The sequence below is a fragment of the Musa acuminata genome, chromosome BXJ2-8 (genome assembly GCF_036884655.1).
Source record: "Musa acuminata AAA Group cultivar baxijiao chromosome BXJ2-8, Cavendish_Baxijiao_AAA, whole genome shotgun sequence".
Lineage (NCBI taxonomy): Eukaryota > Viridiplantae > Streptophyta > Magnoliopsida > Zingiberales > Musaceae > Musa > Musa acuminata.
In genome coordinates, this window is record NC_088345.1 from 51,790,864 (window position 1) to 51,817,535 (window position 26,672).

General features: G+C 39.9%; 2 protein-coding genes across 3 annotated transcripts; one reads left to right on the forward strand and one right to left on the reverse strand.

Moving 5' to 3' along the window:
• The first annotated feature begins 2,165 nt into the window (after window positions 1-2,165).
• Window positions 2,166-5,437, forward strand: LOC103995822 (glutamate decarboxylase 4). The gene is made up of 7 exons (XM_009416525.3): window positions 2,166-2,523; window positions 2,602-2,806; window positions 3,686-3,886; window positions 3,989-4,203; window positions 4,284-4,537; window positions 4,672-4,724; window positions 4,819-5,437. The coding sequence occupies exons 1-7, from the start codon at window positions 2,438-2,440 to the stop codon at window positions 5,293-5,295; spliced, it is 1,491 nt and encodes a 496-aa protein (XP_009414800.2). The 5' UTR covers window positions 2,166-2,437; the 3' UTR covers window positions 5,296-5,437.
• A 5,906-nt stretch (window positions 5,438-11,343) lies between these two features.
• Window positions 11,344-26,302, reverse strand: LOC103995821 (anaphase-promoting complex subunit 6). 2 transcript variants are annotated; one of them, XM_009416522.3, is made up of 16 exons: window positions 25,974-26,302; window positions 24,109-24,243; window positions 23,948-24,021; window positions 22,882-22,921; window positions 20,974-21,019; window positions 19,742-19,821; window positions 19,485-19,666; window positions 19,279-19,404; window positions 18,885-18,959; window positions 17,891-18,016; window positions 17,126-17,195; window positions 15,350-15,432; window positions 14,852-14,965; window positions 13,107-13,206; window positions 12,437-12,472; window positions 11,344-11,716 (listed from the first exon to the last, which is right to left on the reverse strand). In XM_009416522.3, the coding sequence occupies exons 1-16, from the start codon at window positions 26,217-26,219 to the stop codon at window positions 11,624-11,626; spliced, it is 1,626 nt and encodes a 541-aa protein (XP_009414797.1). In that variant the 5' UTR covers window positions 26,220-26,302; the 3' UTR covers window positions 11,344-11,623. The 2 variants fall into 2 exon arrangements, with proteins under 2 accessions (XP_009414797.1, XP_018685598.1); XM_018830053.2 differs by lacking the exon at window positions 14,852-14,965 and having other exon boundaries at window positions 11,420-11,716.
• Between the last annotated feature and the right edge of the window lie 370 nt (window positions 26,303-26,672).

Genomic DNA, 26,672 nt, shown 5'->3' on the forward strand with positions numbered 1-26,672 from the left:
ATTGTGCTTCTTTGCCCGAGTCCATGAGTTGGTGTTTGCACATCACCAAAACCATCATGGTTTTCCTGAGGAGCTTTGCAAAGCCAGGAGGACCCATCACTCACGACCTGCTTGCATGACCCACGCATTTGCCAATACCATTCTCATCCACCACAACAAAGTGCAAGGACGGTTTGGTCGGTGCAGGAAGCATTCATGGTTTACCACATTATTGAAACACCAAAACCGGAGGCACTGCTAGTTTTTGCTGCTGATTTTGGACACACACCACCAACACCACCAAAAGGGAAGCAACTCTGGCTTGAAGTTTAAGAGGCAACTGAAATGTCTTCGAGATTGTAGAATTGTTCCAGGTGCAAAAGGTCAGAAATAGTTGATATGAACGAACCCTAAATTATGTGTGAAGCATACCTCATCTACTAGATAGGATGACCATAAACTCTTATGTCATTATTCACCAGTGTTTAATCTAAAATGAACTTTGAGCCAATGTGATTATTTCTTGCAGTGCTCGATGTTCCAAACAAATAACCTCAACTGGTGTTTCTTGTGATTGTTCTTTAGATGTGGGAGCACAAAGAACTAACTCTCTTCAGCTTGAAACAATTTCTTTCTTTCCTGACACATTTAAGCTTAATCAATGGACCAACACATGGCAAGTTTTAGTTAAATGAGCCTTTGACTCTGTCTTCATTTCCACCCATCCTTCAACCTTTCATAAATTCGGTGCTCTTTCCTTTGTTCCTTCCTTGTCTGTTCTTTGTTTTGTTTTATTATGTTGAATCTGATGCTCATTTAGATTTCCCTCCGAACAATCGGATAAAAGTCAAAAGAGCTCCAAGAACAAGAAAGGAATGACTTGTTCCTGTGGCGTGATGTGCAAGAACTTTCTCTAGATGACCAAGAAGATGTCGAAACATGTGGTGATGGGAGACTCGATGACATCTTCCACAAACTTTGAGTGCCAGAAAACTGGAAACTGTTGACCATGACAATTACTTCCGCTGGTGGTGTAAATCCAACTCTCTGCTATGAATCCAATCCTGACGAGGTTGAGAGATTGTGAACTCGGTGAGATGAACATGGGATGATGGTTCTGTGAATCCATCCACATCCATGATCGAGCCCTTAATTGATTCCCCAACTCCATTATAGCTGAAGACAGCATTGTTGATTACTTTAATGCCATCACTAAGCTTTAATCCTCCATCCAACGCAAATTCTTGCCGTCCAAAATACGATCGCACCAAACTTTCTCAAACGTCATGACTGTTCTAACAACTCTTCTCTCTCTCTCTCTCTCTCTCTCTCTCTCTCTCTCTCTCTCTCTCTCTCTCTCTCAATTGAGAAATTTAGAAATACTTTTCACACTGTAAAATAAATAGCATCAGTACCATTTCATATCAAGGGTGAAAGTAATCCGGAAAGCACGCAAATCATGAATTAGAAATCGAGGAAGGGAGGTCAAGAGGGTGAGATTATGAGCATCACAAATGATGATGAAGGGTTGGACTTTAGCCTCATCGTGTACCTACCCTCCGTGTCGCTTGGGTGGATAGAGGATGGTTCATTGTTGCTTGTTGATTGGGCAATGTCACAAGTGTCTTTCACATGTAGAAGGGAGGAGGCTGTGAGGGTTGTGATGATGATGATCATAAAAGAGAGGCATTCTATGGTAAAAAGAAAAGGAGGGCAAAGTGATGAGTGGGTTAATAAGAACAATACCTAACACGATGAGCCATGTGATAGAGGAGCGAGTGAAATAGTCCAACATGAGACTTTTTCATAAGAACAACACCTAACACTTAAAATCTCACGTCAACTCGTAATGAGACGAAGATAATAAAAATTGATTGTACGAGAGTTTTCATCTTTTAAAAACTAAGAAATAATATTTAAAAATAAAACAAAAGGGGTGCTCTTTCGAAAATATAAAAATTTAGAGACTTTTTTTTAAGAATTTACTCATAAATATATAATTTTAATTTAATCAAATGGTGATATACTATGGTTCTAGAGGACACGTGGTATGAACGTTGAATTCCATGGGGGCATCAATCAGGTGAACAGTAAGATGGTCAACGGGTCACACCGACGAGCCACCAAACAGGGAACCTTCTCGTCGTCCGCTTCAATTAATGCGCGTACATACGTTTCTTTTCCTGCAAGAAGAAAACTGGCCGCCGACCACCGTTTTCATTTCTCCGCAAACGATGGCTCAAACCAGCACCACCACCGTCACGAGACGGGGAACCTTGTTCTCTTTCCCGTTCGTCTTGCTATAAGAACTCGCCTACATGTCCCTTCAAATCCTCCCATCCCAACCCAAAGCAAACCAAACCAAACCATCACACACGTCCATCTCTCTCCTCTTCTCTTTCAACTCCATTCACCTCATTCTCCATCTGTGCTCTGCAAAGTAGGAGAACAAGAAGCCATGGTGCTCTCCAAGACCGCCTCTCAAACCGACGTGTCCGTCCACTCCACCTTCGCCTCTCGCTACGTCCGCGACGCCCTTCCCAGGTGAAGCGAACGCCTCTTTCCTTCTTCTGCGTTCTTGAAGATGATGATAGTGATGGTGATGGTGATGGGTGTGTGTAGGTTTCGGATGCCGGAGAATTCGATACCGAAGGAGGCGGCGTACCAGATCATCAACGACGAGCTGATGCTGGACGGCAACCCGCGGCTGAACCTGGCATCCTTCGTCACCACGTGGATGGAGCCGGAGTGCGACAAGCTCATCATGGCTGCCATCAACAAGAACTACGTCGACATGGACGAGTACCCTGTCACCACTGAGCTCCAGGTACACACCCTGTCCATCTTCTTCCATGGGATTACCTGCAGTTGAGTCACACCAAAACCACCAGGAATTTGCGTTGCTCCACTTGCTACTGCTTCTCGGGAAGCTCAATTTTGAAGATCGAGTTCTTCTATGCGCTTTGTTTTCAGTTCATAAATGCTATCTGCGCCCACAGAAATTGAGTTTTCCGATTGAAGATTGTCCACTGAATCTAGATGTCTTCATCTTATCTAGTCAAGAAATTTAGGCTGTTATCATCAAAATTGTGATTCACATTTACAGTGATCACCAAAACAGGTGGCTGCTGCATCAGTGGGTGCAATGATGCAGCCACTTTGGTCTTCCCAATTGCCTGCCCTACTGGTGAAGAACACTATAAGAAACAGGCCAGAAAAGTAAGGGAATGATGAGTCATGACCTGTTGGTCAATTGGCCGACCTGTTGGTCAATTGGCCGACCTGTCATTGCCCAAGTTTCAACCATCAGTTCATGTAAAAGAAATTGTCCTCAAAAGTCTAAAAGTGGTGGCAGAGTGTGGATTCTGCACAGGACTTGTTCAACAGAGACCGAATGATGTGATTGCTTTGAGCTCTTCAACAAAAGGCAAACTTTGTTTTTCTTTTGTTATATATGAAGAGAAATCGATTGGAAAATTAGTCTAAAGAGGAGTTTTCAGAAAAGAAATTATATAGCTTTACAAGCCATATGAAGCTTTTCATATGGAATCAGGGGATGAACTTTGTTTCCATGAGAATTTTGACTCTCGGAACAGAGCTTGTTTACGGAACATTCTGTAAGACATTGGTGTGAGCATATTATTCCTCTAGTTTTGCGCTTGATGCAATCTTTATTCATCAGCTTGAAAGCATTTGTTTACTGCAGAACCGATGCGTGAACATGATTGCGCATCTCTTCAATGCACCTCTCGGCGAGTCGGAGGCCGCCGTCGGCGTCGGCACCGTCGGTTCCTCCGAAGCCATAATGCTCGCTGGATTGGCCTTCAAGAGAAAATGGCAGAACAGAAGGAAGGCTGAAGGGAAGCCTTACGACAAGCCTAACATCGTCACCGGTGCCAACGTCCAAGTACGCAGTCTATTACTTACTACCCCATCACAAGCCATCATCTTCTTCTTCCTTCTTATTCTTGCATCTAACCCTGTCAAACGCGGTTCTTTGGATCGAAAGGTTTGCTGGGAGAAGTTTGCGAGGTACTTCGAGGTGGAACTGAAGGAGGTCAAGCTGAGGGACGGCTACTACGTCATGGACCCGAAGAAGGCGGTGGAGATGGTGGACGAGAACACCATTTGCGTCGCCGCAATCCTCGGCTCCACGCTCAATGGAGAATTCGAAGATGTCAAGCTTCTCAATGACCTCCTGGCTGAGAAGAACAAGAAAAAAGGGTATGTTCCTTGGCCACCAGCTCTGCTCTCAATGGGCCAACACGCATTGAATGATTAGGTTCATGTGTCCCATGATGCAGGTGGGACACGCCGATCCATGTGGACGCGGCGAGCGGCGGGTTCATCGCGCCGTTCCTGTACCCGGAGCTGGAGTGGGATTTCCGGCTGCCGCTGGTGAAGAGCATCAACGTGAGCGGGCACAAGTACGGGCTGGTGTACGCCGGCATCGGGTGGGTGATATGGAGGAGCAAGGACGACTTGCCCGAAGAGCTCATCTTCCACATCAATTACCTCGGCGCCGATCAACCCACCTTCACTCTCAACTTCTCCAAAGGTAATGATAGCAGCTCAGAATGCCAAGAATATGGAATTAATCTTCTCCTCCGTCAAAGCAAAGCAATCTTTTTTACTTCCACAGAGATTAAACTGCTACTGTTGACTTCAATTTTTGCTACCCCCTTTTATCAGGATCTAGCCAGGTCATTGCACAATACTACCAGCTAATTCGCCTGGGTTACGAGGTAGTCATCTCTCTCTCTCGCTCTCTCTCTCACTCTCTCTCACACAAACTATCTCTCTCTCTCGCGTTGACTCCTCGGCATTGTTTTACTGCAGGGATACAAGAATGTAATGGAGAACTGCCAGGAAAACGCCATGGTGCTGAAACGAGGGCTGGAGAGGACAGGGCGGTTCGACATCGTCTCCAAGGACAACGGCGTGCCGCTGGTGGCGTTTTCGCTGAAGGACCGAAGCCGGCACGACGAGTTCGAGGTGTCAGACTTCCTGCGCCGGTTCGGGTGGATCGTGCCGGCGTACACGATGCCGCCGGACGCACAGCACGTCACGGTGCTCCGCGTCGTCATCCGCGAGGACTTCAGCCGCACGCTGGCAGAGCGGCTCGTGATGGACGTGCAGAAGGTCCTGCACGAGCTCGACTCGCTGCCGCCCAAACAGCCCAAGGTCAACGGCCACCCACACCACCACCGCAACGGGACGATCCCCAAGAAGTCGGAGCTCGAGACGCAGCGGTCCGTCACCGACGCTTGGAAGAAGTTCGTCATGGCCAAGAAGACCACCAACATCGTCTGCTAGTACTTACAAGTTATTACCAGACATTATTACGATTAAGAGGATTGCTTCTTTTTGTTGTGTACGCTGTTTTAGAGGGACACGAATTGGCAACACTTGCCATACGGTTATTGTTCAAGAGCTAAATAATATGGTGTTTCATCAACTATGACTTCCAATTATCGAGTTTTGTTAGGATCAATATCAATTTTATGGGCCAAAATAATTGCTTTATGATTAACAAAAGGGCTTAGAAAGGACCTAATGTCAAATCCAAGCTGGTTATAATTCAATACTTGCCCCTAATTCATATGGCCAGAGCTATTGAGAAATAGGCATATAATTCAATCTAAAAGTAATGTCGTGGGATGACAGTCAACTAGTGCATGCAATACTAGTCTTAATTCACATTTCAAGAAAAGAGAAAAAAATAAAAATTTATAACAACACATAGTTAAGGTTCATTTTAATCCCCGTGATTTTGATCATAAATCACTTGTCTTATAATTTGTTCATATCTAAAATAACTTATAAATTTTTAAGAACGTAATATATAAGTCCCTCTCGTCAAGTCTAAGTTAATATATGTTAGAGTTTGCTTACTATCAGTGTAAACAACTTCGCGTCGTAGCCTTGGGGCCAACGCGGCTTGTGTCAGGTCCGAACGACGGGGACCTCCCTGGGGTCTTCCTCGAGCTCGCCGAGGTGGTCGTAGTGCGGTGTCCGATCGGGACGGGGTCGCCTTTTCCTCAGGAAAGGAACTCCGCACCTGCATGTCCGGCGGGGACCTTCGGCTTCGCACCTGCACAAAGGTCGGGTCGGGAGGCTCGACCCAACCCCTTCGATGATCGAGTCAGACGATAGTGGAGGGGGTTTAAATGAAGAAGTCTCCTCCTAGTGTGTCCCCCCCCCCCCCCCCCCCCCCCCCCTCTTTTCCGTTCGGAATTCGAGGGTATTTATAGGGAAGCTTATTGTTTTCTGATGTGCCCGCTTGCAGGGGGTTGGCTGGTAGCGTCTGACATGGGCGTTGGCGTGGCGTGAAAAACCGAGCCTGAGTAGGCGTTAATGCGCCTCGGCCGACGTTCCGGTCAGTTTGACCAGGTGTTGTCACGTCGATCGAAGCGTGAGGCGTCATCTGACGTCAACCGAGTCTTATCATAATTACTATCCTCATCATATTTCCCCCCCGGAAATAAGTTTGCGTCGATCGTTGTAACGGGAGTCCGAGGCATGGCTTCAGTTTTCAGGCGGGCGGGTCGCGCGGGCACGATCTCGGGGGGCATGGAGCCGAGGAGCACGACGCAGGCGGGCTGGCCGCGTAGGTGTGTCTCGGGAGGCATGGAGCTGAGGAGCACGACGCAGGCGGGCTGGCCGCGCAGGTGTGTCTTGGGGCATGGGGTCGAGGAGCACGACGTAGGCGGGCTGGCCGCGCAGGTGTGTCTCGAGGAGCATGGAGCCGAGGAGCACGACGCAGGCGGGTTGACCGCACAGGTGTGTCTCGGGAAGCATGGAGCCGAGGAGCACGACGCAAGCGGGCTGGCCGTGCAGGTGTGTCTCGAGGAGCATGGAGCCGATGAGCACGACGCAGGCGGGCTGGCAACACAGGTGTGTCTCGGGAAGCATGGAGCCGAGGAGCATGACGCAGGCGGGCTGGCCGCGCAGGTGTGTCTCGAGGAACATGCGGCCAAGGAGCATGACGCAAGCGGGCAGTCCGCGCAGGTGTGGTCTCGGGAAGCATGGAGCCGAGGAGCACGACGCAGGCGGGCTGGCCGCGCAGGTGTGTCTCGGGGAACATGCGGCCAAGGAGCACGACGCAGGTGTGGTCTCGGGCATCATGCGGCCGAGGAGAACGACAAAAGCGGGCATGCCGCGCAGGTGTGGTCTCGGGCAACATGCGGCCGAGGAGCACGATGCAGGCGTGGTCTCGGGCATCATGAGGGATACAACTCAGACCGAAGGACACGACTCAGGCGGGCAGGTCGCGCTGAGGTAGGCTCGGGTAGTCTACGGCCGAGGGGTGCAGCTCAGGCGGGAAGGCCGCGCTGAGGTGGGTTCGACAGTCTATGGCCGAGGGACATGGCTCAGGCGGGCAGGCCGCGCTGAGGTGGGCTCGGTAGTCTATGGTCGAGGGATGCAGCTCAGGCAGGAAGGCCGCGCTAAGGCGGGCTCGGCAGTCTATGGCCGAGCCGTGTAGATTTAGAAGATTTTAAGCCGGGGCTAACCACGAGCCGAGAGGGGGTCAGGTAGATACTGAACCTTCGCTCGGAAGAGACTGAGGCAAGGCTTAGATTTCTTTTCACGATGACAACATCGGGTAGCCACCGCGGGTGCTTGACCTCTCTTATGGAGCCCGCGGTCGGGAGTCGTCCCTTCTCCTCACGGCCGCCAAAGCCTCCGCGGTGGGAGCATCTCTAGCACTGTGGTGGGAGGTTGCTCCGTGAGGGACCAGAGGAATTTGGAAGGTCGCAGGCCTATCATAAACGCCTGCACTAACAGAGAGGGGTGAGTGTCCAACAAACCCCAGATGTGCGTGGCAAAGTGATCCACAAAATGTTAGAGGGGCTCGTCCTCCTTTTGTTTAAGTCTGCCGAGCAGTGCCGTGGAAGGCTTCGGCCGTGCATAGGCCGCGAAGTGGAGCTCGAAGTCATTGGCGAGCTGGTCGAAGGAAGCGATCGTTTCGGTCTTCAAGCCGTCATACCACGCATGGGCCGACCCTCTCAGAGTAGTGGGAAACGCTCTACACATCAAAGCATCAGAGGTCCCGTACAGCGCCATCTGGGCGCGAAAAACAGCTACATGGTCCGCCGGGTCGGTGGAGCCATCGTAAGCGTCGAGAGATGGGAGCTGGAAGTCCGGGGGGATTGTTTGATCCCGTATCTCGGGCGTGAAGAGAGACCCTTGGTGTGCGTCCTCCCCGAGCTCTCCCTTGGACCTGCGAACCTCTTCCTGCACCTCGTCGAGTTGCTAGCTAACGAAGCGCAACTGGACCCGCAAGGAGTCCGAAGAGAGTGCCTCGGGTTCGGGGCGGCCGCTCGGGTTTGCCATCACTGGATCCCCGAGTGGGGCCGGTCGGACCCGAGGTGAAGTGGGGGGCTCCGGAAGTGTTGTGTGGGCCCAAACGGGCGCCTCGCGTTGTCGCTGTGGTTCGATCGTGGGAGAGTGCGACGGAGAAGAAACGAGCGGGATAATGGTTTGCACCATACCCATCAGAGCTCGAACTTGATGAGCGAGGTCCTGAAAGGCCTCGGACGACACGGGCGACGGGTCAGCGGGGGCGCTGTCGAGCGGCGACAAGCCCGGGTCGTTGAATATCCGCCAATATCGTTTAGAGGTCGTGGCGGGGTGTTCGTCACGACGATCTTCGTGCGGGAGATGTTCCCCCGAGGCTTCAGTCGGGTGCGACCTCTCAGCCATGGGCTCGTCTGGGCCGCTCGGGTGATCACCCGACATTCCGGGCCCTCCTTCTAGCGCCAATATGTTAGTGTAAACAACTTCATGCCGTGGCCTTGGGGCTGACGCGGCTTGTGTCAGGTCCGGACGACGGGGACCTCCCTGGGGTCTTCCTCAAGCCCGCCGAGGTGGTCGTAGTGCGGTGTCCGATCGGGATGAGGTCGCCTTTTCCTCGGGAAAGGAACTCCTCGCCTACGCGTCCGGCGAGGACCTTCGGCTTCGCTCCTGCACAAAGGTTGGGTCGGGCGGCTCAACCCGACCCCTCCGACGATTGAGTCAGACGATAGTGGAGGGGGTTTAGATGAAGAAGTCTCCTCCTGGTGTGTCCCCCCCCTCTTTTCTGTTCGGAATGTGAGGGTATTTATAGGGAAGCTTACTGTTTTCTGATGTGCCCGCTTGCAGGGGGCTGGCTGGTAGCGTCTGACATGGGCGTTGGCGCGGCGTGAAGAACCGAGCCTGAGTAGGCGTTAATGCGCCTCGACCGACGTTCCGGTCGGTTTGACCAGGTGTTGTCATGTCGATCGAGGCATGAGGCGTCATTTGACGTCAGTCGAGTCTTATCATAATTACTATCCTCATCACTTACGTAATATACTAACTCATAATAAATTATTAATATAATAACACGTATAATTTAAGTTAAAAAAATATTAAAATATATTTTAGCTCTTGTGATTTTTGTCATTCACTACTAAAGCCCTTATAGTTTATTCGTATCTAAATAACTCATACATTTTTAAAAATATAATATATAAACTCCTTACGTCAAATCTGAATTAATAAGCATTAAAATATTAACTCATAATAAACTATTAATATAATAATAAATATAATTTAATTTTTAAAAAAGATTAAGATATCTTATCGAGGAAGAGGAAGTGACGAAGGCTATAACGACAGACGAAGACTGAGAGGTAGAGGTAGGAGAAACCAAAGACAGAAGTGAGGGAGAGCTGAACCATTACATCATAGGTGTGGCGGGTGAGGTTGCAGGAGAGGACGAAGTGAAAGACGATAGGACAAAGATGCCCAGACCACTACGTACATAGCGTCGAACTAGTCGACGCACATCCACTTGAGCTCATCATTAGTGCCGGAGAGGTTGCGTGCATACGACGCTCTGCTAAGCAACAACAGCTCGGTGTTGCTGATTATGGTCACTTCCACGACAACACCTCTTCCCATCGTTGATGGTAGTCTCAATTTTTTTAAAAACCTAAATTATATGTATCATTATATTAATAATTTATTTTGAGTCAATATAACGATTATTTTAGACACGAATAAACCATAAGAACCTAAACGATCCATAAACAAAATCACAAAAACTAAAATGAATCTTAATTTATTTTTAAACTTAAATTATATATATTATTATATTAATAATTTTTTATGAGTCAACATAAAGTTTATATACTATATTTTTAAAAATATATGAATTATTTTATATATAAATATATCATAAGGCTAAAATGAACCTTGACTCTTTAATATATAATCCTTATATAAATGTACATGTAGGAATGCTCGACGATACATATATATTGCTGAAACTAGAAGAGCACTGTGCAATCAAGCGTAATGCTTTTACAGGAGATAAAAAGCCGGGGAAAACATAATCAGGTGGATTTATGTACCAGATTAGATTTCATATAATAATATAAAGTATATGCACTCATCAGGAAAATGGAGTACAAGTTGAGCATAACAATAAAAAGCCACCAATGCAGAATCATATACACTAAGTTTTTCAATTAATTTTAAATTATGCTTAAAAAGATAAAGTGCAGAGAATTCATCTGTATCCATGTCCATATCCCAGAGAAAGCTATGACAGTTTAACTCCCCTTCCGGTCAGGGGAAGAAATGCAAGAGGCAAACCCAACATCGCTTAGGAGCGAGAGAAAACGAGGCGAGGGATAGGGTTTCCAAGGATGGGATTTTAGGCATAACCAGACGAAAGAGGAGAGACAATGATGATGGAAAGAGGGAGAAGGGAAGCGGTGGCTTCTTCCATCAGCGAGATGAAGCAGTGAGGAAGGAAAAGGCATTAGTTGCAGCAACATCTAATAGTTGAAGAAGAAAAGGCCAACAATACATTCGGCATTATATGGAATAGCAAAGGCAGGTCGCAATAATTAAAGGTCACCCACATGCTTCATAAATCATTGTATGGAATTAAAGGTCGCAATAATTAAAGGTAATAGATGCTTCATAAATCATTCAGATTTGGCAGTAAACTAAGTGTCTCGGGGCTCATATGAAGCTAGTATAAAAGAAGCAACCATCAAATACTCGACTAGAAAAATGTTGGACAACAGTTAAACAGAATAAAATTTTAATACTGTCTAAACTCTAAACTATAGCTTGCATTTATGTTCTAGAATAAGGTTTTCAAGAAAAATATACTTTCATTGGAAGAACCAACAGCTACAGAACATTTAACTTTCAAGACAGTTTTCCACAAAAAAAAAAAATCAAAAAGGTTCGGTCCATCAAAGCTTGACAGCACGAGCTCCACAACGATGAAGCTCCATAAAGCTCTTAATTATTTTGTTACTTTGCTGATAGCTCAACAGAAGTAAATCTTATGAATCTTATGAATACAAAGGGCATCCATCGTTACCATGAAAACCATGATGATTTAGTGTGCATGTCAATATCAATACAAAATTGGACATATTCTGCTAATACAAAAAGCAGAAAATATATGCAAAGCCCCAGAAAAACTGGAAAGAAAACCAACAAAAACAACAAAAGAAAGTCTGTAATAGCTAACCTATACACTAAAAACAGACCATGCACGATATTAAGCTAATATTTAGGAAGTTCTCCCACAATTACATAATGACAATATTAGCAGGAAAGTAACACTGCTTCGTCCATCAGTACATACCACAAGTTATTTCCTCCGGTCAACACCTCTGCAATCATCCTCGAGGGCAAGAGTTAGCATCTCTGTGCAGAATTGGTCGTTTGGGTCCAGCCAAAGAGCCTGTCCAATGAAAATGTAATAATTTCTATAAAAGTAGCTTAAGCATGAAATATGGACCAAACAGAGTGCGAATTAGAATAGGAAAATATGGAAAACAAGTTTGACAAATTAATTAAGTGTTTCCCAAGCAAGATTTCCCAATCTAGTCACCTTATAGATTGAGTAAAAATATTGAGTAATTTTTAAAAAAATAAATGTACAACTATATCAGGTGTCTGATATATGGTACATGGCTGAAAGAAGTGATGCCAGACTATGGCATCCTGCATATAGGCAGAAAATGTTGCCTTCAGCCTTCAGGTCAGCTATCAAGGAAGAGATCAAGGAATCAAAACTCAATTGCAGATATTTATTATGATGTTGCACTACAGCTTTTGATTGGAACGATCCATATCCAGTATATCACTTTAACTATGATAGGATACTCAGGTAGTCAACTTAATTACCCGACACATGCATTCCCATGCAACCAAATCCCAGCAATTCCTACGTGCAATTCTACACTATGAAAATAATCACTGTTAGCAGAAACATCAGATTTGTCAGCGCTAAGACATCTATATGCAAGGACTATCCCAATTTCAGTTAAGCTGGACAATAATATGAATTACACCATAAGTACATCTTTCTAATGCATATAAATTTCAATTGTGGTTGTATCTGGAAATCTGATGAAACATCTATAGGTCAATTATAATCACAATTTACTCGAAAACTCACCTTGTGGTAGTAGGTTATTGCAGCATCAAAGTTATCCTGTTAAAAATACAGCAGGAATTAATAAAACACTGATACCAAAAAGGCTATTAAATATGTGCAAAAACAGTGCAGCTAAGAAACTAAAAGTCAGAGGGGATTGATCTTCACCATCTCTTTAGTCATTATGATAAAGACTGTTGACATTCCAAAAAGAAGCTAAGCAGAATAAGACAAAACCGTTGAATTTTCTATTCTCATTTTTTTCCTTTCTAATCTTTATTTACTGCATAGACACTTGAACATACATGTAATTCCATAGATCAACAAATGCATGGACCTGAATATATCATAGTTTAAAAAATTGTGCATGCAGTGCTACTGTTCTTTTTGTAACAACTTTCGCTTCAAGTTACCTCAGAGAAACGAAAAAAAAAAAAAATCCAATGAAAATAAGTGAAAAAAAAAATCAGGCCTAAATTCATGCTCCAACACCAGCTTTGACACCTTGTTAGACCAACACCAATATTACCACCTGATGTCACTAAAAAAATAATTTAAAAATGAACTGGATCGGTTCCAAGCTATATAGTCTAATATCAATCCTCAGTCAGAGAGATACATACTGGTTGGGACATATCCCAGCAGATATTTGAGACCTTGGTATAGACAGCCTATAAGCTTGTGAAGATACCTGCAGATGATATGTATATGCCAGACCAGCAAATGCACTGAAATTTTGAGTTGAAACAGCCAGGGCCTTTTCATAACAGGAAATAGCCTTCTGGAACATCCTGAAAATACTCTCCCTGATATTAAATGTGCACAATAACAAAAATAATATATCTATTTTCTGCAGAAGTTACACCTTTTCTTTCAAAATCCTTCATATTTGTCCTCCACTTGAAGAGAATAAAGAAGTACATCAAGGTTAACATACAGATATCTCCATGCATTCAAAAGAATATATTGTGTAATTAACTGGTTCTCAGCAAATAAGGAAACATTCGTAGAAGCAAACAGATCAAATTTTGGGGCCAAACTATTATTGAATAAAAAGAACCACAAGTCTTTTAAAATGCTTTAGCCTTTACAGCTACACCTGAATTTCTGTCACGTGATTTAAATTACAAGATATACTTTAGAAACTTCATGACACTGGTAGTCAAGCCATTACCAGGAAAACCTTGACCAGGAAGTCCTCCAATTTATATATATCCTTAATCATTCTAAAGAGATGACATACACATTGGAGCCACTGCTGTATTAAATTTCTATTGTTTTTCCACCACTCAAGGAAATAAGGGTCCTTTTTTTCTCTATTGAGAGTGGCAACAAGGTTTTGACTGGAATAAGTGTCTCATTAGAACCTTTTTTCTTTTGCTGCATGTTAAGAGGGAAACTTCTCTGACATAATTTTTGCTTATTTTGTGAAAGTAGTTTCACGATCACTTTTTCACATATTTAGCACTTGATTATAAACCCAATGCAATTTTCTATATGTCATACTTCTTAAGCTCTTAACACTCATTTAACCTGATGTAGAATTACTCACATAGGATCAGACTACGACTTGTCAATCTTCCTAAATGAGGCAGGATTGACTCTAATTATAAACCTCAAGCAACTTGCTTTGTCTTTAAGAAATTGACACCTCTTAAGCTCTCAAGATTGAACCATGAAACCTGACATCAAATTTAAGATACAGGAACATGGGTGCAAATATAAAGCATCTTGATTGACTCATGTAATGAATACTTTTCTCTTCCAATTGTGCTATTACATTATGCAGCATCTTAAAGCATCTTGTTTCTGAATACTAACAAAAAGTCACAGATGGGTAAATCAATATTATTTGCCTTTCCAGGTTGCTTCTTTTTAAACCTGTGCAAGTCTTACTCTGCTTCACAGGTTGCTTCCTGTTGAACAAGTGCAGGGTTGTAAATAGTCCTAGTCTTACATATGATGATGTCATTGGAGTTGTCAAATATAGTTCTGCTGAAACTAATTGCAACTAAGAGGAAATGCTATACCTTGAACTATGCAAATTTAGCTAATTAAGATGTTTTCTTACATCATATGCTATGGAAAACTCCTGCATATTCATACCAGATATACCATAATGAGATCGTGGTGCTAGAGCATCTCAGAGCACCATTATGAGCTGTTTAGTTGCAGATAGTAAACAATTTGGCACAACAATTAATATACCCACATCAAGTTGTCTAACTTGGGCCATGCCTAGATGCAAACATAAAAGAGGAATGATTACTGATAATATAGCTTAAAGAAAATTTGATATGTTACACAAGTCAATCTGAAGTGTGTAATGTTCAAATGTATGCTACAAACACTATAGTAGACCAAGAAAATGTAGCTGAATCCTAAAGGTACAATAAATTCATAGCAGAAATTATGTAGATTGACAACTGAACGTACTTAAGTTTTCGTAATGCATGTGCAAGGTTTACCAAAGTAGGTTCCCACATTTCACTTAATGAAGATGAAACACAATCTAGGGTCATCTCAAACCACTGAACACCTTTCTGGTATCTACAAGAAGAAGATAATTTGGATTATGATAGAGAAGTACAAAAGCATTATACACACTAACATTCACCATATGCTGAAAAAGCAAAGGAAAATAGGTAGTAATGAACATGCAAAACAGCTCATAGTTCATCGAAAAAAATTGCTTAGATGGGTATATACAATGTGAATTCAATTTCCATATTTGACTGTTGCAATGGGTGTACACTTGGATGGCTGAGGAACAGCCTAGGCAGATATTGCAAACTAGAACAAATTCTTCACCATCATGTTAAGAATAGTACATATCTCTGCTAGTAGGTTGATAACAAGTAAAGATGCATAAATTGATTGCAAAATAAGAACCAGTGCTAAAAACCGGAACATAGAGAGGATGATTTTTCTTACTCCTTCATATGATAAGCAACAACTCCAAGTTCATTATATACAAGTGGATCAGAAGGGCATATCTTTTTGGCCTGCAAAAAGAACTGAAGAGAAAGCACGTTGAGAACATCAATAAACGATGTTGTACACAAGTCAAAACCACCTATTACATCATTTCTTGTTTAAAAGCTACTACAGTCCAATTAAAAAACAAGTTCTCCGCTACTTTTAACACGCTACAGCAAGCATTTACGCTTAAGAATCATTTTTAGTGGAAGAACTTCAAGCAAACATATGATTATTACTCCGAAGCTTTTAAAAGAAAATAAACAAGAACTAGCTATTCATGTACAACTCAAAATGCAGAGTTACATCTTTATGGACTTAAGTTCTATCAAACTATAATTTCGTATATCATCCCCAAGACTAAAGTCCAAAAATCCTAATACAACTTGAGTCTCATTTCTTGTAAGTTATGTCATAACTCTTGTTGTAGCATCTTCTTCAATTACAGTTGGCCTGAACTTAAACCCTTTCTGAAAATGTATCCGTGGGACAAAGTTCAAGGTTCATCTTCCTCACCAACCATACTTCAAACTTTAATTTTCACACTGAAACACAAGGGCTTCCCACTTTACTATTTGTTTAATATTTCATTATAGACTGAGATGCTCTTCGCTATAAAGAAACACAAGATGTCCAAGAAACCATAAGATGACTACCCAATTTAATATTCAATGAAATCCTCAGTGCATAATAGATGTTGCAGCTTAGGTGATATTGAATTAATTCTAGTCATGAAATTCAATTCGGGTAACAGACCCCAATCGATCCATGGTCGGGCTGATATGGGTACAGTCCATGCCAGCATGTACTGTGGTACCGTTTTACTGGCTTGGGAAGGGGAGGAAGAAGGGAAAAAAAGGAGAAGGAAGAAGGCGAAGAAGGAACAATGAGAGTTGGAACTACAGTACAGCAAGCAGCAAGCAGTGATGTCCTGGTCAGCCAAGTGCAGCAAGCAGTGATGGTGGGAGTTGGAACTACAGTGCAGAGAGCAGCTCCCAAGGAGTCACGCATCTACAATCCATGAAAAGAGAGCCAGAAACCACAAACACATGCTTTAAAAAAAAAAAAAACAGACCTGACCAAAGGGGCAGTTATATATGTATTGTATAGCCTTTTAAATGGGTTGGTTGCCTTTATGATTAGGCCCCCATCTTGATTGGGACAGAAACTTCAGAACTTTTAGCCATGTTCATGTTTAGATGGTTTTTTCATAGTTTAGTTCTACTTACTATATTGTTGGTTAAATTTATAGTTTTCTGTCTCAGGTTGTAAATACAATCTAATTTTTCTTACACTCATATTCTACGATAAGCTAATAGAGGTGTGACCCCTAGCAACACAACGATGACTACCTTTTGAAAGTGCTGCCTACACCAAAACCATTGTGAGAAACATAGCCCTCATGAATAAAACACCATTGACAAAAAAGAATCCTTAGCCATCATTTATCAAGTATTGCCAACATCAGTAGGTGATCTATAATATTTTCATCACAACCTTCATGTGGGTGTTTGTCTTCGTCTGTGGCGAGCCACCACCAGTGCGCCTATTGAAATCTTTAACACCAAGTCCACATCGGAGCATAAGGAAAAACAATAAAAATATATATATACATATATAAATAGAGATATACAGATGAAAACATGGAAAAAGGAAGCTACAAAATAAACAACCAAAAATGGCAAATGAAATCAGAAATCTTTTAGATTTTCAAAAGCTGCAGCATCATACCTGTTCTGCAAGTTTGTAATTGTGTGTTTGCATGTATTCCATTCCAATATATAGTGCTGGCAGATGACACCTGCATCAGGTTTCAGAAAAGATTCAAACTCTAAATATGAATCCAGATGTAAAAGGCTGAAACTGCAAGCACAAGACAAAAGGAATTTATTGCCATTGCTCGTAGCCAAAGTAGAAACTGTTAGATAAAAACTCTTTATGTTTTAGATATCATATATAAAGATTCGATTGCGATTGTTCCATAATTTTTAGAGTTTTATGTATCAAACAAATGCAATATACAATGATAGGATGCCAAAATGTCCCAACAAACAAATGCAATATATAATATCAAATTTAGGGTTAGATTTTTATGGAGAAAATTATTAACATGATAATTTTGCATTCTTGAATCTTAGCCTTAGATAAGCAATTGCATTAGTATCTCTGTACCAAAATTCAGACAAAATGCATAATAGAACATTAGGTGGAAGCCACAGAAAAGGATATTTATGATGTATAGCATATAGACCTTCAAAGAAATAAAATGAGGAATAATTGAAAATCGATACCTATGTCAAGGAATTACTATTGGGATCATCAATAAATAGAAACATACACTCGGTGTGAAGCAAAAACCTGACAACTAATAGATTTAGCATACAGAAGGAACAAAAGAATCTTTTCTATTCACTGAAATGACACGTTTCTAGGCAAATTAGATCTTATCAGGAATCCAACTTTGCCTGCATAGAAGACAGCAATAATCTAATTTACCCAGGAAACAAGCGAGCTCCAGAACGAAACGCAGCCATTGCTTGATCACCCTCACTTTGAGCAGCATAAGCATTACCAATACCTACCCAAGCAGGTGGAAACGACCCATCTATAGTTGTAGCCTTGCTGCACATGATCATGAGATGCATTTGCACTTTTAATAGATGGATGTAAAAGTCAAACCATATAAACCAACGAAGCAATGTATGGACATGAATACAAGCAACATAAGCATGCAACACAAAAATGATCTTATTAATGATTGCAGTAAAAAACTTCAAAAAGATAAACTCTAGAAGTTCTAACCATGCCAATAGTGACATGAAATGGAAATAATCAAGTTGAAGGCACAGATAATCAATGCTCTTATGGTAACTAGCAGACATAACAAAGGATCATCATGAAGAAAAGCATACCTTTTGAACATGTAAGATTTATAAATTGAGTTCATGTCAAAAACTAAAAAAAGTCAATAATGCAATTGCATTACATTGTAGTACAACTGGTCTGCTAAAAACAACAGATATAGTACAACTGGTCTGCTATTACAGTGTAGTACAACCGGTCTTCTTAATCCTTTCAATTCTATTACATTGTAGTACAACTATTCTGCTAAAAACAACAGATATAGTGTCTACAATCATCTCAACTCAAAGAATATGTAAAAGGTTTTAAGAATCATAAGAAAGAAGTGCAAAAAAATTACAGAGAAATGCTAGCCACACATACTTTAGGTGTCACAAAAAGAGGATCAGCCTTCATCCTTCTAAAACAATAGGATTAACATCAGGGTAACTTAATAACATGCTTAGAGGACAGAGTTACATCTCATAATGGCTAGTAACTATTTATTCCAAAATCTAAGATCATTCGAAAGTCAGAAAAGCAATGCTGTCTTCTTAATAAAAGGTGATCAACAATGAAACCTGTCGATAAAGGAAACCAGATACATAATAGTAATAAGATACACATTTAGAAATGACATAGCAATTACCAAAAGTATCTTCGTGATTGATCATACTTCTTGATACAAAAGTAGTAGCATCCAACAGAAAACCAGGAGAGAGCTCTAAAAAGAAGAAGAATTTGTCATGATCAAAATAGTGGACATCTCTGTCCATAAGAACATAATCAACAATAATATATCTTGTAGCATATGACTCAAGCTAGCAACATTAGGAATTAGCTAGTATATACAAATATAAGTAGACCAATTTCAAATATTCTTCTGAACAAATAAAGTAATTTCATACCTATCAATGTCTACATTATTATTCAATTAAATTCATGAGAGAAACCAACTTGCTACATAGTTGTCCTTAAAACTTAAGCCTTTTGATTGATCAAAATCCTTGAATCTTATATTGTAATAAAAAATGCATACTAACTTTTGAGGATGATCTTTCACCAAATTGCAGGCCATAAGATAGAGATCATTGGAACGGCCAAGTTCCATCGAAGCCACCAAATGAACTAATGTACATTTCAAATGAAAAGGATCTCTTTCTAAAACCCTGAAAGAAGCATAGATTGGAGTTATATAAAGCCTACCTATATTAGTCGAATTTAGTTAAAACTTTAACATAATTCTTACATGGAAGTAAGTTCAAAACATCTTTGATACTCTCCACTCTGGTAATAGTATTCAGCTCTACGAGCCAACAAGTCGGTGTTGTTTTTCAGTGTCTGGCTAAAAGATGAATTAGAAGATGCAACACCAGAAGTCTCTCTTTCAAGATCTCTGAACTTGGCTTCTACAACATGTTCTTTGACGTGCTACAAAATCAAAAGAAACAGTCAAAATCATATATTTTCTGATGCCAGATATTAACACAGTGCTTACGACATTACCTTCTTTACAAGACATGAGTAGAATGATGACAACCACTTATCATCTTTTCCAAATTGCAAAGATGATAATAGACTTGATTCTGAAATGTGTCGAAGTTTCAAACTTCTAATTTTCAGGAAAAATTGAGATTTGAAAAATCTACATCAAATGAAAATATCTAAACAAACATCAATCAGAACAATTTCTGATGGTCAGATAGAAGATATATATATTGGAACACCAGTTCACTAAGAATAGAAAACAAAAATTTAAGAAGGCTTTTTATTTGTGCATATGCCCCTTCTTTAAATTTGTCATAAAAGAATTAGCAAAATTCTAGTGTTGTCAGAAGATTTTACAGACCGTATGATCCAACAGGTTATCTTTTACCAAAGGTACTATCAGATAGAAAAAGTAACATACTTTTAGGTTGTCAAGTCTCCATAACAAATATCATCCAAAAACAAATTTTCACCAGATAGACTCCTATAACTGTTTGTCAATGTGTTCACAGAAACAGAAGAACCTTTTGAATAATTCAAAAAAGATGTGAAGCATGCCTTGGAACATTCAAAAAAGTTCAAGAAAGTACAAGGACACAAATGTTGTGAACTCAATTTTGCACTCTAGATGTGTTTCATACATGATACTATAATGTAATTTTATTAAAACCATATGCTCCTTTAATATAGTAATAACAAAAGTTCAAATAGCAGCATTAAGCCAAACGTTAGACCCAAATAATTGGGTATCACACTACAATCTGTTATCCTTTTAATGAAATTAAAGTATACTGAAAAATGAATAGTGGAAGAAATTTAAATCACTTCTGAGCATTGATGTGGTTATAACCTATGTCATCAAATTTTTGTATATTTGATTCACTATGGTGGCATTCTAAGTCACATATGCACAAAAAAATAATTAAGAAACACTTAGGAAGATTCATGAAAATTTATGTATAACTAATATCCAATTAAAAACCCAGCTGGGTTTTAGGTACATAAATAGTCCATACCAAATACTCTGGGATCATGCACATCCAAGATTCCAAGTAAAATTATCTTAAACGTTGTGCATAAGTCCATTCTCTTATTCAGATAGAAACAAAGCAACCAGCAAGCAACACTAATTATACACATTTTTTTAAGAATTAATTTTAGAGTTGGTTCACAATAATGATATCAGTGCTCATATGATTTGTTAACCAAAAGCTTCAAGTAACTTGTATCTGTCAATTTTGTAACCTTACCCTCCTCACACGTGAGCATGTAATTGTCAACCAGACATTCCAAAGCCTGATAGCACATGGCAAAATATGCAGTATAAGACAAAATAAACAAGACAGCTTTCTTTAATGATGTAGCATATACAATCCACAGTAACAATATAGAAAACTGTAAATCAAAATTTCAAAGTACAACATTTGGTGGCAAAGATTTATTTGTCCAAACAATAATGCCACAGATCTCACATGTTAAGCAGAATTAAGTAAGTCTAGAATCCAAAACACATAAGGATTCATTGAAATTTTAGTTTATGTCCATGATATCGTATTCAATAAAAATGGTTCATTGGTATGTTCTACCAAAACTGCATGAGATTTGCAATCGATTGATCAAGTCATTGGGAAAATTAATTATACATTATAACATTCTCCACAGACCAAAACCAGGATGTTATCATTGCAAAGAATTCAAAGGTACCCTACATAAAGTCAGTTGTAAATTGGTTTTCTTTTCCTGGTAGTTAACAAAAACATGCATTCATTATTTGTAACATTTAATTCTCGTCATTTGCATAAAAGCATGAGCTTGCAGATCTTGCAGTGCATAACAATCACAAACACTAAGTACCAACCTAAATTAACCAAGAAACATTTATTCAGCCATTTTATTAAGAAAAGAGAAGTAGCAATATGTGGTTACATGAAGAAATGGTGATGGAAATGACTAGGTTGAGAATCAAAAGAAATTGTCAAGATTATGAAATCTTATCAGGAAATTCAAGTTCATATTCTACATGAAAAATCAATAAGTAATGGTGTCTGGAAGCACTATTTTTTGGAAGCATCTCTGAATTTTTAACCTCTTAACTAATGAGTAATTTAGAAATTAGAAGAGCATGCTTTTGGTAAAGAATGATAGAGGAACCATGATAGTAATTTGATTTATGAAGGACGAAGCAATAACATTAACCACTTAAAAAAATCTGTATTCAGCCTATCAATCAGCCTACAAAATGTTCAATTTCTCCAATTTTGCCAGATATATTAGCTTTTCCCTTCTTTATTGGCTGGTGCAAATCTATAACAGATTGTCAAATACTTGCCTTCATGATGGTTCTCAAATTGTGACCTTCCAAGAGCCTAGATTCTTAGAAGGAAGACTCTTTCACTTTAAATTAATGCTAATTTCCTTGTATAATTACTTTGTAATACAACTATAGAAATCTTCCTAAATACAAAAAGTACCTTATGCAATCTGACTGCTATGTCAATGCACTTCCACACTACCTGAAAGTGACTGTCAGAACAAATGATGAGCTAAAAAATTTTCTTATCAGACTTCTCAATAAAGGCATGCCATTTTTCTAATGGTAAGAACTGACTATTGGTTGAACTATCTGATGTTTTATGATGTTATCCAAGTTGGCTTGGGATGACATCCTTGTCAGACCCCGATTCAAAGGAATGGAAGGAGCAACTGGTCCTCTTTCATCAGGTCAAGAGTCTCAATGATTTGTAATATTTACTGAGATTGAAGTATAACTAGAACTTTTAAGGCTGAAAATTGTTCCATGTGTCTCCTAAGAGAAAGTGATATGCCCTAACTTGGGAAATGAATTTTAAAGTATGAGATAAAGTAAACAAAAAAATTGAAGGTGAGAATTGTGATCACCTATTTGGTAGTCAACGCAAGTAAAGAACACCAGCCTACATTTGTCATTCTAAATGCATGTTTCAGGTTAATTTCAACTAACGAGCCATCAGCAGTGGTTCCTCACATTGAATCAGGGAACCACTCGAGAAATACTTTAAATTGTTTTAAATTTCTGTGGTGTGCCTCGAGTTTTTATCCTTGTTATATACAAATAAAACAATCTCAAACCTAGGTATTAGTTACACATTTTTTGGATCAGAAGCAAAGATTTATCTTACCTCATAACATAATGCATCTGCTTTAACAGCTGCTTTATACCTTAAACACATTAATCAAAGAAAAGGTTAAGCATATGAATAACTTGCAATGTCACAATAATAAGAGGTAACCACAACTAAAACACATGATAGAACTAGTAAATGCAAAGGCAGGTCAAAAATTGCAAACAGTTACTTAAAAGTAAATCAAATAAAACTTCTAAAGTGATTCACACAATGTTTATCTTGTATATGAACAAATAATGTAGAAAAACTAACCATTGAAACGCACAGGGAGATTGTTTAGTAAATGACAAGATAAAGAAACACCACAAAAGAGTTAACTGAAGTAGGAATTAGAAATATAGAATGATAAATACATATTTGAAAGATATCTTGTTGAAGTATGCATACATGAATTCTTGTTTCCAGCTTCACTCGTCTTGAAGAGATAACAACCTGTTCCACTTCACTCATCTCACCCAGGTAATGGCCTAAACCGTTGAGTTGAGAAACCTGGCAACATAACCAGGTTCTTAGGACAGCATGTGTTATTCCAATTGTCGATTGGCATACAGTGCAAGCATGATGCCTTGAAAATTGGTCCTTGGGTTCCCACATGTCTAAGAGTTCTCTTAACTTCACGAAGAGAGAGATAAAAATTAGAGTGCCATTATAAGCACATATAGGTTGGTAAATTAACAAAATTTTAGTCATAGTTCCTCCATTCTTGAAAGAACTTAATCTAATTCTTAAAGGTCTATGCATGACCTTTTGTATTAATAAGATATGACACCAAAATATTGTATCAAAAATACTGACTTCTTTATTTTAGAAAATTTGATTTTGGAAAAATTGATCAACATATAACTTAAATCAAACATTTCCAGCTCAATGTCCTTATTGCCCTATATCAGGCTAAATGAAGTGTCATTACGAGATAATTTTACTCTTTGAATACTCCTTTTCTGTTCTTTCATTCTTTGTATCATTTAATTCAAACATCAGTAACTTGGAAAACCCAACAGCCATATACATAAAACAATATCAAGAGTTGCAAACTATAATTAAAACAATAAAAGTTCACCATTGTCTGGCTTGAGCACGATTTTCTAAAGCCTCATATGCCTTGCCACGTAAAAAACAAATTGCTGAAGTAATCTGGTGACAGAAAAGAATACTTCAATTAGGCATCATGAAGAAAGCTAGTTACAAGAAAGGAAAGTCACAGTTCATCAGATATGTTACATTAATTTCATGATCTTCAGTATCCTTATCCAAGTACATTGCAGTCCCATCATTTTGTGAGAGAACATTTCCATGCTCATCAACTTTAGCATCACCAAGCATTGCCAGACATTGATGCCATTCTTTTAGCTCTTCCTAAGTGAAAATAAATTGAAAGCAAAGAATAGAATTAAGCATGAAACAAGCATTAAATGCATCAATTGGTAAAAAAATGCACTCAAATGCATCAATCAGTACAAAATTGCAGACTCAATTAAATTATATACAATTAAGATACTACAGGGAAGAAGAATTCTGATATAACAGGGAAACAAGTAACTAGTAAACCATAAGACAAGTTTTTGAATGTCACAAAGAGAAACAAACAAAAAGCAATATTGCAGCAACAAGCATAAATTTGGTCATGAACATAATCAAACATATTAACTTGGCAACAAATTAGCCTGCAGAATATTCTAAAAGGATATCTTAAAGTCATTATATGAATTATGGTCTCAACATAGATCATATTAACCATTAATTGCACGGATGTGGCTGTTGGAAACCAAATATTTCATGTTATATGGATCTTTACATATATGTGGAGCCAAGCTACATGGATCATTTTTCACGATTGAGCTCTTTTAACAACAATGTTGCCAATCAAACTAAGAGGCATCAAATATCTTTTAATTGTTTCTGATAAATTGTATTAGGTTTTCTTCTACTTCTTTCCCCTACAAACTTTATAAACTTACCTCGACCGTTCATTCCATTAATAAGTCTTCTTTGGATAAAAGTCCATGCCACATTTTTTATAGCACGGTTTTCATTTCACTCTCAATTGAAGCGATCCCTGGTTGTTAACAAACACAAATATTTCTTTTCTATCTTATAAATACCCCACATAACCATTTTCCACATTCTCATCGCCATCACAGTCTGCAATTTACTGAGATACTAATCACATACTTTCTACTATGCACCAGGGTGAAAATATCGTGGAATGTCAACCACACTGATGATTTCCTAATATTTCTTTGGGTTATACCAACCAATTCAACAGGTTTCAATAAACCGTATCATGATCTCAGTAACACTAATTTCTGCGTGTGATTTTATAGCTATCCAATATCATCATTGACAATGGACAACTGTCCTTACAAATGTCTAGAAGATACATAATACTTTGTAGTCTTTCAGTAACTAATTTATTCTGAATATGATTTATAAGACCAAGAGGTATAAGGATAAATAGGTAGAAAGGAAAAAGATTATCATGCTCCCCGTGGAATCCCAGGATTTAAAAAAAGGAAAATGGAGAATAATTTGTATTCTCAATTTTCACCTTGTGTATGTTTAAAAGAAACATCCAATGTGGCACATTATATATTTTAATCCATATTTTTAACAATCTAAATTCTAGCATTCACAAGACCTAGTGCATTCCTTCTAAAAAAATCTAGGTTCCAGATGTGGCATGAGATATATTTAGCGCATCCTATTTAACATCCTAAAATGGTCGACACATACTATTTAACTTGCTAAATTCCAGCACTCACTGGACCTTGCACATCCTTCTATAAGAAAAACTGATTACATAAATGCCACATCATTGGATACGAACATGGTAATAACAAGCTTACATTCCTCCAATAATCGATCATGCGCTTACACAGTCAGCCACAACTGGAAAAGGTAATGACAAACATTTACCAAGAAAGTTGTCAGCTGACACCATTGTGCCACGAGATCAAATAAATCTACACGCAATATAAAAGTCCAAGCAAAAACGAATAAGCCCTCTGAAACTAAAGTCGTTCGACAAAATGTCTCAGAAAATATATGACGATCGCTTAAGGGCAATGACGTTATGGAGGTTGTACCAGGCATTTGGCGGCGAGGTAACGGAAGCGGAGGTCACGGAGAACGATCTGGGAGGAATTAAGGAGGTGGAGGGCGCGGCGGTACTGGCGGCCAAGGAAGAGGGCCTGAGCCTGCATGTAGATGTCGGCGGGGTCACCGGTGGCTGCCACCACCTTGTCGGCGAAGAATATGGCCGACGAGTAGAGGTGCTTGCTCACGCAGTCGCGCACCACCCCTCGCAGCGTCTCTACCGCCTCCTCCCTCATCTCTCTCCCACTCGTCTCTTCTCCCTACCAAATTCCAAATCGAAATGAGAGGGAAACAGTGGAATGCGGTGCGACGGACTGACCTATTTGGGTTTCTTTAGGGCTTTATAGTCTGAGCGTTTTCATAAATAAAGTCCGACATATTGGTTATAACGCCCATTATGGCGGTTTAAATGAAGCTGTTATATTGCTTGTTAATAACGGGTATGTTATCGAACATTATAACGGTACTTCTTTAAAAAGAGGAACGGCTAAATTAGTATAAACTCTATTCTTGTCCACAAATTAGAATTCCACAAATTCAATAGATATCTTAAAAAAGATATAATTACTCTTTAATAATTCCATTTTGTGGATGTTAATTCAATTACGCAATGTAAAAAAAGAATAAGAAAAAAAAAACTTGTGACACTGTCATGGTTCTAAAAAATTGATTGTTTTGTTCAACACTAA

Bases quoted from the DNA above. Each gene is read 5' to 3' on its own strand.
- LOC103995822 (XM_009416525.3), top strand. From the start codon at position 2,438: ATGGTGCTCTCCAAGACCGCCTCTCAAACCGACGTGTCCGTCCACTCC. The intron at 2,524-2,601 runs GTGAAGCGAACG...GGGTGTGTGTAG, and splicing joins GTCCGCGACGCCCTTCCCAG to GTTTCGGATGCCGGAGAATT. The intron at 4,538-4,671 runs GTAATGATAGCA...CCCTTTTATCAG, and splicing joins CACTCTCAACTTCTCCAAAG to GATCTAGCCAGGTCATTGCA.
- LOC103995821 (XM_009416522.3), bottom strand. From the start codon at position 26,219: ATGAGGGAGGAGGCGGTAGAGACGCTGCGAGGGGTGGTGCGCGACTGC. The intron at 24,244-25,973 runs GTACAACCTCCA...ATTTTCACTTAG, and splicing joins ACCTCGCCGCCAAATGCCTG to GAAGAGCTAAAAGAATGGCA. The intron at 17,196-17,890 runs GTAAATTAGATT...AACCTGATGCAG, and splicing joins GGAGCTCGCTTGTTTCCTGG to GTGTCATCTGCCAGCACTAT.